Source organism: Drosophila sulfurigaster, chromosome X (genome assembly GCF_023558435.1).
Source record: "Drosophila sulfurigaster albostrigata strain 15112-1811.04 chromosome X, ASM2355843v2, whole genome shotgun sequence".
Lineage (NCBI taxonomy): Eukaryota > Metazoa > Arthropoda > Insecta > Diptera > Drosophilidae > Drosophila > Drosophila sulfurigaster.
The window spans coordinates 7,781,021-7,794,839 of NC_084885.1; the positions used below are offsets into that span (position 1 = coordinate 7,781,021).

A 13,819-nucleotide genomic window follows, 5' to 3' on the forward strand; every position below is an offset into this window, starting at 1 on the left:
ACGCGAGTCTTTTAAAGAAGTGAACAAGAACTGATTGGAGTGCATGAATAAGAATTGCGATTGCCATTAAGTGAATGCGACAATTTGTGGGGTGGGGGGAGAAACGAGAACGTAAAACAAAGGAGCAAAGACGAGGAAGAAGCAGAGATGATGGCAATAAGCAATAACAAAAGCGGCCAACAAAACATTGCGGGCAATCAAAATAATCGAAATGCGGCCAAATTGTTGTTGAGCAGCGAGTGAAGAAAGAAAGAACGAGCGAGAGAATCGAGTGGGAGGCTAATATGCAGTTGGCTGCAGTTGGCTGCTCCCCAGGGAGAGACAAAAGAGAGAGAGAGAGAGAGAGAGAGAGGCGTTGCAAGTGAGCAAATACAATTGGCAGAGGCCAGATGTTTGTGGCTTAATTAGTTGGCTTTTAGTCTAATGAGACAACAACGCCCAAAAGTAGGCAGAAACAAAAGCAACGAGTCAATTAGCAACGAGTGGCGAGCAGCGAGCAGCAAATGACGCCCAAAAAAAAAAACAAGTTTAACAATCGAAGCTGCAAAATTGGTGGAAATCTCAATATGAAAAGAAAGAAAGAGAGAAAGAGAGAGAGGGATCGAATGCGAACCTGCTTTAAGTGTGCACAATAATAATAATAAAAAAAAATGTACGCAAAAACTTTGCAAATGCATTTCAAGTGGCCGCCGAACATCAAACAAAAACAAGAAGAACAACGATGCTAAAAAGGCTTTTAGACCAGCGTCCTCCATGAAGTGGGGCGCTGCTCTCTCTCTGCTTTTCTGAATTTGCATGCATATGTATTATAAATAGTCAGAAACACACACACACACACACACACACAGGCAGGAGTAGAAAGAGAGGGGAGATGGCCGTGCAAGTGGCATTTGTGATTTATGCGACGTCTCTTTGAGGATGAAGTGCAGATTACATTATAAATATGAAATAATACGAGTCGGCGCACAGGTCCTTGAGGACATGCCAAACGGAAATTGAAATTCGTGATCAAAACTCTCTAGACACGAGGGTAAACCAAGCGGGAAAGAGAGAGAGCGAGAGGGAGACAGAGGGAGCGAGAAAGCAGCTAAATCCAACAGAGAGAACGAGCTAGTTAAAGCTGCGAAAACAATTGTGAAAAAATCAATGAACGAAAGAAATGATAAACAGGAGAAACAAATAATATTATATTACTTGCAAATAAAAATAAAAAAAAATGAAAATAAAATAAAAATAAACAATAAAACAAGCAAGTTTGAAAAACAATAAAAATGGAAAAGAAATAAAATATATAACAAAAAAAAAATTAACAACAAGTCTTATAAATAAAAATGAAAGAAATATAATCGTATAAAATGTAATGAAATAAAGTACATAATTATTAAAAACTATATACAAAATTAAATAAATGAAATAAATTAAAAGAAAAAAAAGAAACCCAAATGAGTCTATAAGTAAACATAATAAAATAATTAAAAGAAATAAACAAACTATATCATTTCCTTTACATAAATATAATAAAATAATAAAAAGAAATACACAAATTATATAATTTTCATTTTATGGAATAATTAAATAAATAAAATATCAATAGATGCCCAAATGAAATAACTAAATGAGTCCAAATAAGTAAAAATTTGTTCATTTTAAACTATAATTTTAAAATTAAATTCTAATCTAAATGCATAAATTGAAAAGTATGCAAAAGTAAAAAAAATGTGAAATATGCTGAATACAAAAAATAAAGAACTTTTGAATAAACAAAGGAACGCTAAATAAATGTGGAAACACAAAATAATAAAATAATAAAAGAAACTCTTATTAAATATTAATAAAATTACGAAAATTCTTCATGGAAAAGGAATAACTAGCTCTGCGATAAAGAAGCTAAAAAAAAACAATATAAAGTTTCGCTCTTGTAATAAAGTTTAAAATAAACGTATTATAAAAAGGAAATAATTTAGAATGTCATTTTAAATGCAGTTAAATTACAGCAGAAATAACACAAAATAAAAATATGAAATTTGTACAAACCATCTAATAATAATAATGAATATAATAATAATAAAAAAATGGTAATAATAAATATAAAATTGTCAAGTATTAAAACGCTGGTTATGAAATTCTATTTTTATTAAAACTATACAAATAAAAACTATTTATTAGAAAGACAATTAAAACAAATACTAAAAATAACAAACCTTTATTATCTGAAATATTACATATATGATAGAAAAATGGAACAAAATACAATAAATTTCGAGAAATTATTATTTGAAATATTTGCAGCAAGTCTCAATAGTAGATATCATAAAAAAGCAAAGTAAACAGCAGTTTCACTTAGCGTGTGCTTACTGTAGTTGCAATTAGAATTACTTCAAGTTGAAATTCTTAATGCACAAATCCACTCGACAGCGATAAGAACAACAAATCGTCGCAGGTCTGTGAGATGCGCTTCAAACACGCTTCAAAATCTAAATGGAAATGCGAGATGAAAGTTGTCACAACCAAAGAGAAGGTGAGAAAGGGGGATAAGTGGGAGGAGAAAGCTTGCTTTTGGTCGGAAAAATAAATATTGCACATTCACACAGCAGAAAAAAAAAACAAACAAAAAAATATAGAAATCAACTTAATTAATGTGACCACAAAAATAAAAAAGAGAGAAAAAGTGCAAGATAAATAAATGCAATCAAAAACACACAAAATTATAGCGATGCAACGTGGCGTATGATCAATGCAATTAATGCGATTGCAAAATTGCATTCGCTGCACTCTTCGCACACCGCATATAGTGGGAGAGGGAGCGACAGAGAGAGAGAGAGAGAAAGAGAGAGTGCTAATTACACGCTGCTTTGGGCTCCAAAAAACGCCAATGGCAAAAGCAAGTGCAACAGAGAGAGCGAGAGTGCAGAGGAAGGAAGGGAGGGGAGGGTAGGGGAGGGGAAGGAGGTGCCTAATTGCAAACCAAGCAGTTAATTGAAATGGCATATTGATTATGCAATTGTTATGCAATGCGACTAATTAATGCACACAGAATGCTCAGCGACGACTTCGACTCCAACTGCGAGTGCGAGCGAGAGGGCAAGCGTGTCAACGAGTCGCGTTTGCAGTGGAGCGAGCGGGAGCGCCAGCTAATCGATAGCACACACACACACACACACACACATACACTCACACATAGTGAAGAAGAGAGCAAGAGAGAGAGAGAGAGAGAGAGAGAGTTTGTGCTGCAGTAGAAGAGTGGGGGAGAGCGGTGGCGAGGGGGGAAAGCGCAGACTGAGCGCTTAATTAACATGGCCAACTTTGAACAACAATGCGTGCAATTTGGCGCAAAGAGTGGAGTGGAGAGGGGGACGGGGGGGACGGGAATTGGAAATGCTTGAGCGTGGGAATTGCACTGGAATGGCAAACTTTTGGGGGGCAATGGGCAAAAGGAAAGCGACAAGCAGCCGAAAACACACAACAACAACAACAAAACACTTTTCAACGCTGCACTGAGAGAAAGTGAAGAAAAGTTTAAGAAAAGTCACTATGCTATAGAACGGTGAACTGCATGATTTATAAAGTTAAATTGAATCAACTTCTATCAAAATTACAGTTGCATAACTTCAACAATTTCGCGTTGCTTTGTTAGCATTTAGTTGTTTTGAATACTGAATAAATACATAGAATTATACTAAATAATAAACTAAGTTATAATACTGTTTATTTCATGTATTAATAAATATTGTATTTATTAATAAACAATACAAAAATAAGTAATAGTAATAGCAATAATTAAAAATATGCTCAACAAGGTTTATAAACTTAAAAATGCTCAACAGCTGGTTTCATTTATGATGATTCCTTATGTTCAATCATAATAAATTAAGCCAGCTTTCCTATAAATTTATCAAGTTGCTTGAAGCTATATAAAAGTAGTTAATTTTTAAAAATGTTAAACTCAAATAAAACTAATAATACAAAATTACACTGCCTTCTAAATTGAAAACACATTTCAACATTTATTTGTTAAAACATTTTCAAATTCAAATTAAACAAATTAATTGAAAACACATTTAAATATTTCTTTGTTTAAAAATTTTCAAATTTTTAATGAAACCAATTTGAAAAATTTGTTGCCGACATATTTCAAAAGTGAAATTCCACAAAACCAAACAAAAACTACCATAAACAAATTTAAATAATTTTCCAACGCTTGCAAAAATTGTTTTCAACAATCGATTTTCAAATTCCAAAATTAAACCAATCAAATTGTATTGAATGCTTTTTTTTTTTTGTAAAGCAAATGTTTTGCGTGGAAGGCAATTGTAGATCAGGCGATCAGCAGCTCTTGTTGCGCAATCGTTTTAGTTAATCATTGAAGATGTGCATAATACAATAATGCAATAAAACAAATACACTAAATAGTGCCTGCAATCAAGTATATTGCATATTGAGCTACATTAAAACAACAACAAAAATTGCAAAAAAAAAAAACAAAACCAAATCACGTAAATCACACTCACACACACACACACACGCACACACACACATACTCAAGCACACTCGCATGGAATCGTTGTGGCCCGCCAAATTGGCGGCGCAAAACAAACTGAAACTGAGGCCCAGCAAATTGCCCCGCAAAGGCTCGCAATAATTAACACACACACACACACACACACACACGGTGTACACGTATAAGCGACTCACACGTATAGTGTAAACACAGCGTACTTCCAGTGTAGAGGGCAACAGCATAATACGAGTAAAGTAAGCGAAAGAGAGATAGCATGCTATCAGGCAACTAACATTACCCCTGCAATTGGAAGTCATGCATTAGCGCAGCGTGCTTGCGACTGAAACGGCATGCGTGTGCACAGTGTTGCCGTCTCGCTCTGGCACGTCAAAGATGGCGTAGCGAGCCCAGCACACAAGCAGCAGCAGCAGCAGCAGCAGCGAAGCGTCAGCAGCCAGCCTCAGTCGACAGTTGGCAAGCGAAGGCAGTTGAAGCTACCCCGCAAGCAAGCAAGCAAGCAGGCAAGACAAGCAACAGCAGCCGTCGCAGCAAACGTTTCAAGGTGCGTTGGCGTTGACGGTGACGGTGACGTTGACGTCGCAGCTGGCGTCGACAGCGACTGCGTCGTTGATGTGACGCTTTTGCTCGCGTGCAGCGCGCGCTTTGGTTTCAGTTCGTTTTCGTACGTTGTCCACGCCGAACGCAAGCGGTCAGCGTTCACACACACACACACACACGCACACACCAAAAACATAGAAAACAGAAAGAAAGAAAAAAAACGTTACACACACACACACACGCACGCACGTAAAGCTCTCGCTCTGTCGCCGTCTCCAGTGTTGTTGTGTCGTGTGTTGTGCGAGCCTCAAAAAAAAAAAAAAAAATTAAAAGAAAAAACACGAAACCCAAAAATCAAAAGAAAAAACAGTTAAAGTTCAAATCAAACACTTTGCAACGGTTTAAGCTAAAAGATCTGCAGCTGCTTCTTCATCTTCTTCTTCTTGTTCTAACCAGTGTTGTCGCGTTGTTCGCGTTTTACGTTTGTTGTCTTTTTTTTCTTGTTGTGTGTCTTCGTTGTTGTTTCTTCGGCTATGCAAAAAGCGAAAAACAAAATAAAAACTGTGCAATAAAAAACCCAAATTAAGGAAAACAAAAAACCCTTTCGATATCGATATCGTTATCGTTATCGAGAGAACTGCAGAACACACGAAAAAGTAAAAACAAAAATAAAAGGGGCGAAAAAAGCCGTCGGCAAAAATGCAGGCAACCAAAATGCGAACACCTTTTGCCATCCAAGAGATTCTCGGCCTCGGCGTCGGCGTTGGCGCCTATCAGCAACAGCAACAACAACAGCAACAGCAGCAACAACAACAGCTACAACAATCATCACAAGCTGCGGCAGCTGCCACGCCCAGTGCCACAGAGGCGCCACTATCGCCAGCTGCCACGCCCCCGCCACGCAATGCAAATACGCCACAACAATCGGCGGTAAGCAGCGCCCAACAGCAGCAGCAACAACAGCAGCAGCAACAGCAGCAACAATCATCGCTTGAACAGCAACAAACATCGCGTGACTCACGCTCAATATCGCCAGATGTGACCAGACTATCGGCAGCTGCAGCCGCTGCCGCTGCGGCCGCCGCAGCCGCCCACTGTCAACTGCCTGTATTCAATCCGGCAAATTTCTATGCAGCCGCCGGCTATGCAGCGGCCGCCGATCCGGCAAACGCCGCTGCGGCCCATCATCATCACATGACAACCCTGGCAGCGGCCGCCTATCTGAGGGGATTCCTGCCGCCGGGCTTTACGACGCCGCACGAGTTTCGCGGTCACTTTCAGCAGCATTTCGGAGCGCAGTTCGCAGGTGAGTGCAAAAAAAGAGTGCAACAAGCGAGCTAATTAAGCCACAACACAAACACACACAAAGCTTTGTCTTTGTGGTGAGCGAAAGAGAGAGAGACAAAGAGAGAGACACAACGAAAGCAGCCAACTGGCAAACTGAACGAAGGCGCACAACACAACTAATAAGCTAAGGCTCAGGCGGAGTGAAGAGTACAGAGGGGGGGACTGGGAGGTGGATTAAGCTTGGGCTACGCTTTGTTTTCGCCTCGCTGCGCAGCAAAATTAAAACAATAAAACGACAAATTAAACACAAGGCAAAGGCAAAGGCAACGAGCAAAAACAAAAACAGAAAGCAGCAAGCAAAAAAAAAAGGGGTGCGAGGATACGAACACACGGTTGAAGCTTATTAATAACGCACACACACACACACACACACACACATCGAAACACACCTCAGTCACACACACACACACACTCACACACACACACACACACACACACACCTCTCACTCATTCAATCGCTGAGTAGCTTTGACGCTAAAAGTGTGAAATCTCGCACACACTTTAAACACTCGCTACGCTCTCTGCTTGCTCCCTCTCTCTCTTCCTCTCTTCCTCTGCATCCCCTTTCTCCCCTTTACCCCTTGCACCTTCCCTGCGTGTGCACGCCGCTAATTAAGCGCATAATTGTCCAAGCTTATGAGCTGATGCAATTACATTCCAATTGGATTCCAAAACATTTTCACACTTCACACACTTCAAAGTGCTTATCAACACCCAAACTACAAAACTTCTTCTTCTTCTTCGCCCGCCTCTTTTTCAAAGAAAATTTCAAGCGTTTCGTAAAGTAGTCTACACAACTCCCCAGAGATAAGTAAAAGCGTGTTTAACGTCATGCCAACACGATAAGCATGTTTTCAAACATTACAATAAAAACCAAGAACAACAAAAATACCAATATTGTAATATGAAAGTATAGATCTGTGTAGCTATAGAATGGCGAAATATGTGGGATTATTTTTCAAGTTCCACTTTCCTTGGGGAATAATAATTTGAATAATAATAACATTTTTCAAATGAGGCATAATGATATTTTTCAGCTTTCTTTGGGAGAATCAGATTTTTGAAGTTCCATTCAAATATCATTTGAAATGGATTAGTTTTTTTGTTTAGGAAGTATTGTAGAAATGATTCTGTAAAGTACTATTATTATAATACATAATAATATAATAATAATTGTATTATAAAATACATAGTTAGTAATATATTTTTGGAAATGGTTTATTTCAATTAAAGTTCTTATAGAAGATTCTAGAAGTATTGTAGAAATAGTTCTATATAATACTGATATGTAAGTTAAATAGCGAATTTGTTTCAGTTGTGGAAAGAATACTTTAGAAGTACCATCAAAATATATGCTAAATACAAATATGTGAAATAATCCCTTTGAGAAATATATATAATATAATATAGAAGTAAAAATAGTGGAATAGTTGAAGGCAATTTCTACTTAATGTAGTAAAAAAATGGAACAGCATTAAATTTCACTTACTTTCCACTTCCAAATTTTCTTTTTTCGGTGTTATTTTTTTCAATTATCGTAGACTAAAACGAAAAGAAAAATAATTGAAATAAATATAACTTGTGTGCATATAAAAAATAAATAATATTTACTTTCAATAATAAATAAATTCAATAAATATGCATAAAATTGTAGTATACATATTTTAATCGTTAAAGAAATGGAATTAAATAAATATGCTTTTCTTGAAATTTAACAAGAATATGCAGGAAAATAAAAACGCACGCACACACATATATTTTTAGAATAATTCTTAGCAATAAAATGCTTATCAACGTCACAAAGCGACTAATTGGCAATTCACTGGAATTCTGTATTAAACATTATAATAAATCAAGCAGGAGTACAAAAAATCCCACTTTATATAAATAACTAGAAAAGCAGAAAAGAAATACAACTTATGAATAATTTAGCAAATTCCCAAGAAATGAGATAAATCATAGAGTGTACAATAAATATAACAAATATAGTAATATAGAAATATGGAAACAAAGAAATATAGAAATATAGAACTATAAAAATCAAAAATATGGAAATATATAAACATTATAAATATAGAAATATAGAAAAAATAGAAATGAAGTTGATAGTGAAGAGCATTGCAAATGCAATTCATTTTGATGTTTCTTTTAATTAGTTGCCAAGTTGTAAACCTCAAAATTTGTTTCGAGCCTTAATTTGTTAAATTTTCACACTTAACAACAGTTGTTGTTGTTGTTATTGTTATTGTTGACCTTTGCGTTAGTCGCCTGCTGTTGCCTCTATTTCTATTTTTCTATTTTTTTGTGTTGGCTTCTGTTTCTTCTATTTGCTCTAGGGCCACATTTTGTGTTTGCACAACAGACTCGACTGCGTTGTTGTTGCTGTAGTTGTTGTTGCTGCTTCGGGCTGTAAAAAAGGCAACGTCTTGTCCTTTTCTATAGCCTGAGCACAATGGCCAAGCAGAAGACGACGCAGTCTCATCGTCATCCTCATCGTCATCGTCCTCGCTATAGTTGTGTACAAAATAAATCGACTCGAGTGGTTAACCGCAGCAGCAGCAGCAGCAACTCGAACTCGAACTCGAACTGGGAGTCGAAGTAGGAGCCAGGAGCAGCATATCCTTTTACGGCACGAAAATTGCTACTTTAGCTTGTGGTGTTGGTGTTGATGTTGGTGTTAGTGTTGGTGTTGTGGGTGCCACCACGTTGTTATCCTTAATTTGAGTGGCCATTGAGCAGGACGCTGTCAGGAGAGGACACGCAGCCAGCGGCAATCGAGTCCTAGTCCAAGTCCTAGCATACTTTTCAGCTGGCTACTCGCTTGCTCTCCTTCTTTCTCCTTTCATTTTAACAAATATTTACTTGAAAGTCATGCAACTGCGACCTGTGTGTGTCCTTCTCTTGTGTGTGTGTGTGAGTTCCTTTTCTCAGCTGTCTCTCTATCTCTCTCTCTCTCTATTCTCACCTTAGATCACTGTCATTGTTGCCCACTTTTTCTTCGTTGTTGTCAAGGTTTTTTTTTCCTTTGTGTTGTTTTCTTTCTACTTGTATTTTTCTTCACACCACCGACAGCTGACTTGTTGTTTTTCTTTCTTCTTTTGGCCTTAGTCATGGGCAGTGTGTAGTAAGTGGATTTTTGTCTTAATGGCAAATAATTGCACTCTAATTGGGCTTCAACCACACACACACAAGTGTCCACACACATTGTGATGAGTGGGTTATACAATTTGTCACTTTGATTTATGGGCTAACTAAGCTCTAAGTTTTAAGAGACGCCAACTGCAAATCGCCTAAAGTGTTTGCTCCAAATTAACTTGTGTTATTTCTATGCTATTTATTCAAATTCTTCAATATTTCTATTAAATTATTCAAAATGCTTCACTTTCGTTATATTTCGAGCTCTATAAATGTGTTTAACGATTCTTAATAAATCTTTACAAAAACCAACCCTTAATACTTACTTTTAAAATCTAGCATAATGCAAATTACATTAATGATTTAGTCTAAATTCCGAGAAATGCATTTTATAATATGGTTTGACGATTTTTTATGATGTTTTGTGATATTTCGAGTTCAACAATTCAACATTTTTTCAAAAATCAACACATTCAAATATTCAACAAATTTACTATATTTCCAAGTCTCAAAATGTATTTGGTTACTTCTTATAAACTTTTCAAGACAGCATATTATCTAAGTCTTTCGACAAAATATGAAAGCCTAACTTTTAATTTTATATCATATAATGTTGATCTAGGATTTTAACAAATTATCTTGGTTTAGTTTAAGTGTATTTGTAACTCCAACGCTTTAAGTATATTTGTAACTCCAGAAAAACTTTCTAGAATTGCTTTCTTTTACAATCCTTACCTAAAATTATTAATAACCTCTATGTAATTACTTTCATTTACAATCCTAACTTCAAAATATTGAAAATCATTCTGAAATTACTTGATTTTTCAATCCTTACTTAAATCGATTGAAAAATAATAAAAAGAATTTCAATGAATCATAAAAAAATCGTTGCCAACGTTTAATAAAATTTATGGTATTCTCAATTATTTAAATGAATTTCTTCAAATTATAAAAACTGCATCCTTAATTTATAAAATTTTATAAAACTATGCAATATTTTCAGCTCCTTAAAGGGACTTTGAAATATCTTCGACACTGTAAAAACTGCATTCAAAATGTATTAAATTTAAAAAAAAATTGTGATCTATTCAACTTTTAAAATGCATTTTTTAACTATTTCTACTCATTCTTAATTATTATAAATTCATATTAAATTTATTATAACATAAAGTTTTTAAATTTTATTAATTTTGTACAATATTCAACCTTTTAAATGCATTTGGCAATTCTTTAAAATCTATCTAAAGAAATACATTCTCAATAGCGTTTCTCAACTTTTTTTAAAAATTCATTTAAAAGCATTCATGAAATTCTAAAACATAATTTTTCAACTCTTTTAGTGTCCTTTTCATCTCTTTAGAATCTTTTTGAAATATCTGCATCTATAAGTCTGCTAAGCCAATTTGTATTTCTTGCTCTTCAACACATTCAAATGACTTATCTCGAAGAACCCTTTAAGCCTATTCAAAAGAGACACTTCAGTCTCTGCTCATTTCGTGTTCTTCCGCTGAAGTTTTTACTATTGTTGACAATCTCTAATCCATTCACAATTTTCGTTTAATGCCATTATTCGATTATCTAGCAATTATGCTATGCCTTCAGCTGCCCATTCCAAAAATCTTTGCTCTAGCATCTCAGAATTTCGCCATAAATTCGCCATCCATCTGCCACGTGTGGCAGAAAATCAATCGCACCAATTTTGTGGCAAACAACAAAAGAGAAAAAACCACAAAAAAAATCTTGCAGAACGATAAACAGCAAAAATGAAAAAGAATAGGTGGAGATTAAAGATATTTTTCATGCGCTCTCAAGATGCATTTTGTGGACTTCCGAAACGTTTTCTCTGTGCGCATTTCCTGCCAAAATCGGACAATGGTAATTCGATAGTTTTTCGCACATTTTGCCACAACATGTGAAAAACGTTGTAGTAAATTGAGAGTTTTTTTTTTTCTTTTTTTGTGAGTTGGTAAATTGAGGAAAATTAAGGGAAAATTGGTATATCAAGTGTTAATTATGTGACAATGAGTCGACGAGAAAATGCGATGTAAACGAGACGCAAAAGTGAGGAAAAATAATATTCGGGGATGGGGCACAAGTTGTGGTCAACAATTATTGTTTATAATGATAGTAATAATAATAATAATAATAATCGTTTTTTTTTTAATTAGAGAAAAGTACAAGTTCAGTTTAGAGTGAAAAGGCAAAAGAGCAGCAGCAAAGCAAACAACCGAAACGTAAACAGAAACAGAAACAGAGAAAAAAAGATACGATAATTTCCCGAAAAATGCATTTCCAGCGAACTGCAACGAAAAGTGGCAGCAACTGCTGCATAAACACCCAATTTTTTCTCATTTTCAAATTGGGAAAAAGATGGATGGATGGATGGATGGAAGAGAGCCACCGCACAACATTGATGACAACAAGTGGCAAAAGCAAAGCGTCAGCGTCAGCGTCGAAAGGAGCTGCGACTCTCGAGTGCAACTGCTGCAAACCAATTGCCTGAACCTTGCCACTTGCCCCTTGCGTCTTGCCCCTTACCACCTGGCACCTTGCCCCCGCTCGCCGCTTTGCTCATGATCAGCCAAAGGCCAAAAGGCACTTCAGACTGCAGATTCAAACTCAAACTCAAACTCAGTCTCTGCCTCAGATTCAGATTCAGATTCGTCGTCGTCATTTTCTAGGAAGCACTCGACGCGCATTGCGTGTAAACAACTCGCTGAGAGTTTTCTACTCTTCTCTCTCTCTCTCTGTCTTTGTCTATCTATCTCTTTCGCTGTCTCACCCCTTTTGTGGGCAAAATAGCTACAAGGCTAGTCAGCGCATCAGCGCGACCTTTAAGTGGCTTTGTTCCCATCCGATCTACGTAAAGAAACCAAATGAAATGAGAGAGAGAAAGAGAGAGAGAACCAAACAGCAGACGATGAAATACACTCTACAAAAGTCTCTCTAGACTCTAGACAATTTCTGCATGATTTGCATTTAAAAGCCTTGCTGCAAACACTGTCGCTGTCCAAGTGTCTGTCTGTTGGGAAAGTCTATATTGTACTGTATATAGCATAAATAGTAGTGACTGACTTGGCGATTGCCAAGAGCCAACTGCCAACAGCCAACAGCCAACTGCTAACTGCTAACTGGCAAATGCTTTTTAGCCAAATTGCGGCGCCACTTGAATGTGCAGCAACAGAGAAAAAAAAAAGAAAGAAAAGCAAAGCTGTGCAGCAAATTGTGTAGAACAAACGTCTAAACAGTTAGCAAGTGAATGGAAAGTCTTCAAATGATTTGCAGTTAAAGTTCTATTCTATAAAAATAAAATAAATAATGTTCAGGTTTTCATCTGTGAACAGTTTAAAGTATGCAGTAGATAACTGAGAAATAAAAAACAATAGTAAAAGCATAAAAATATTAGATATTAAATATATTATTTTAAGAGGAAAAGTAATTTGATTTAAACATTTGGTAGCAAAAAAAACAAGGATTTAAAAACGATATATACAAACTTTTCCATAATTTGATGGATAATGAATTTCTCTATATAAATTTAAACTATTTTGAAAATAATCTTTTCTATGAAAAGAGAAGAAGCAAAAAAAAAGTATGGCAAAAGTAATTCGACTATTTTGTAATAATAAATTTCAATTAAAACGGAAAATTTTGAAGCGAATAAGAATAAAATACGTTAATAGACTAATGCTGAAATATATAGGGGAAAAATGAAGTAATTTCACTATTTTGGAATGATATATTTATATTGAAAGGCAAAAGAACAATCTTTACTATCGAAAGGGCATTCAATTTATGTGCGAAAATGTAATTAAGATCAGCTAATTTGCTGGTATGCAAAATACAATACAATGATTCAAATTATAGTCTAATATTTCAGATACTTTAAATCCCCAAATGGCTATTAATTGAAAAACAAATGAAGAAAGAGGCACTTGATAGCAACGAATGTGAATGTGAATGTGAATGTGAATTCATATTCATCTTATCATTCATATTACATTTTGTGTGATTTATTATTTGGCTTTGGCCACCGCAAAGTTTTTGCAATTACCCCGACAAATTTTGGCACTTAAACTGCCGTTAATCTAATGAAATGCAAAAGAGAAAGAGAGAGGGGGGCGAGAAAGAGATGGCAGCACTTCGAGTAGCTCCCCAGGCAGCTTAAAAAACGAAGAGTGCGTGTGTGTGTGTGTGTGTGTGTGTGGCATTTTTTACAGCGCATTGCGTTCACAAATTGAATATTAAACGTGTTAATCTATTTTCGGGCAGCGCACAGCA

At 35.8% G+C, this 13,819-nt stretch overlaps 1 protein-coding gene across 1 annotated transcript in view; it reads left to right on the forward strand.

The window, feature by feature from the left end:
• The first annotated feature begins 4,980 nt into the window (after window positions 1-4,980).
• The window catches only part of LOC133848241 (la-related protein Larp4B), a 31,883-nt gene continuing 23,044 nt past the window's right edge, over window positions 4,981-13,819 (forward strand). Inside the window, exon 1 of the mRNA XM_062283731.1 lies at window positions 4,981-6,362. Coding sequence (XP_062139715.1) covers window positions 5,756-6,362 — 607 coding nt within the window. The 5' untranslated portion in view covers window positions 4,981-5,755. The remainder of the gene's footprint in view (window positions 6,363-13,819) is intronic.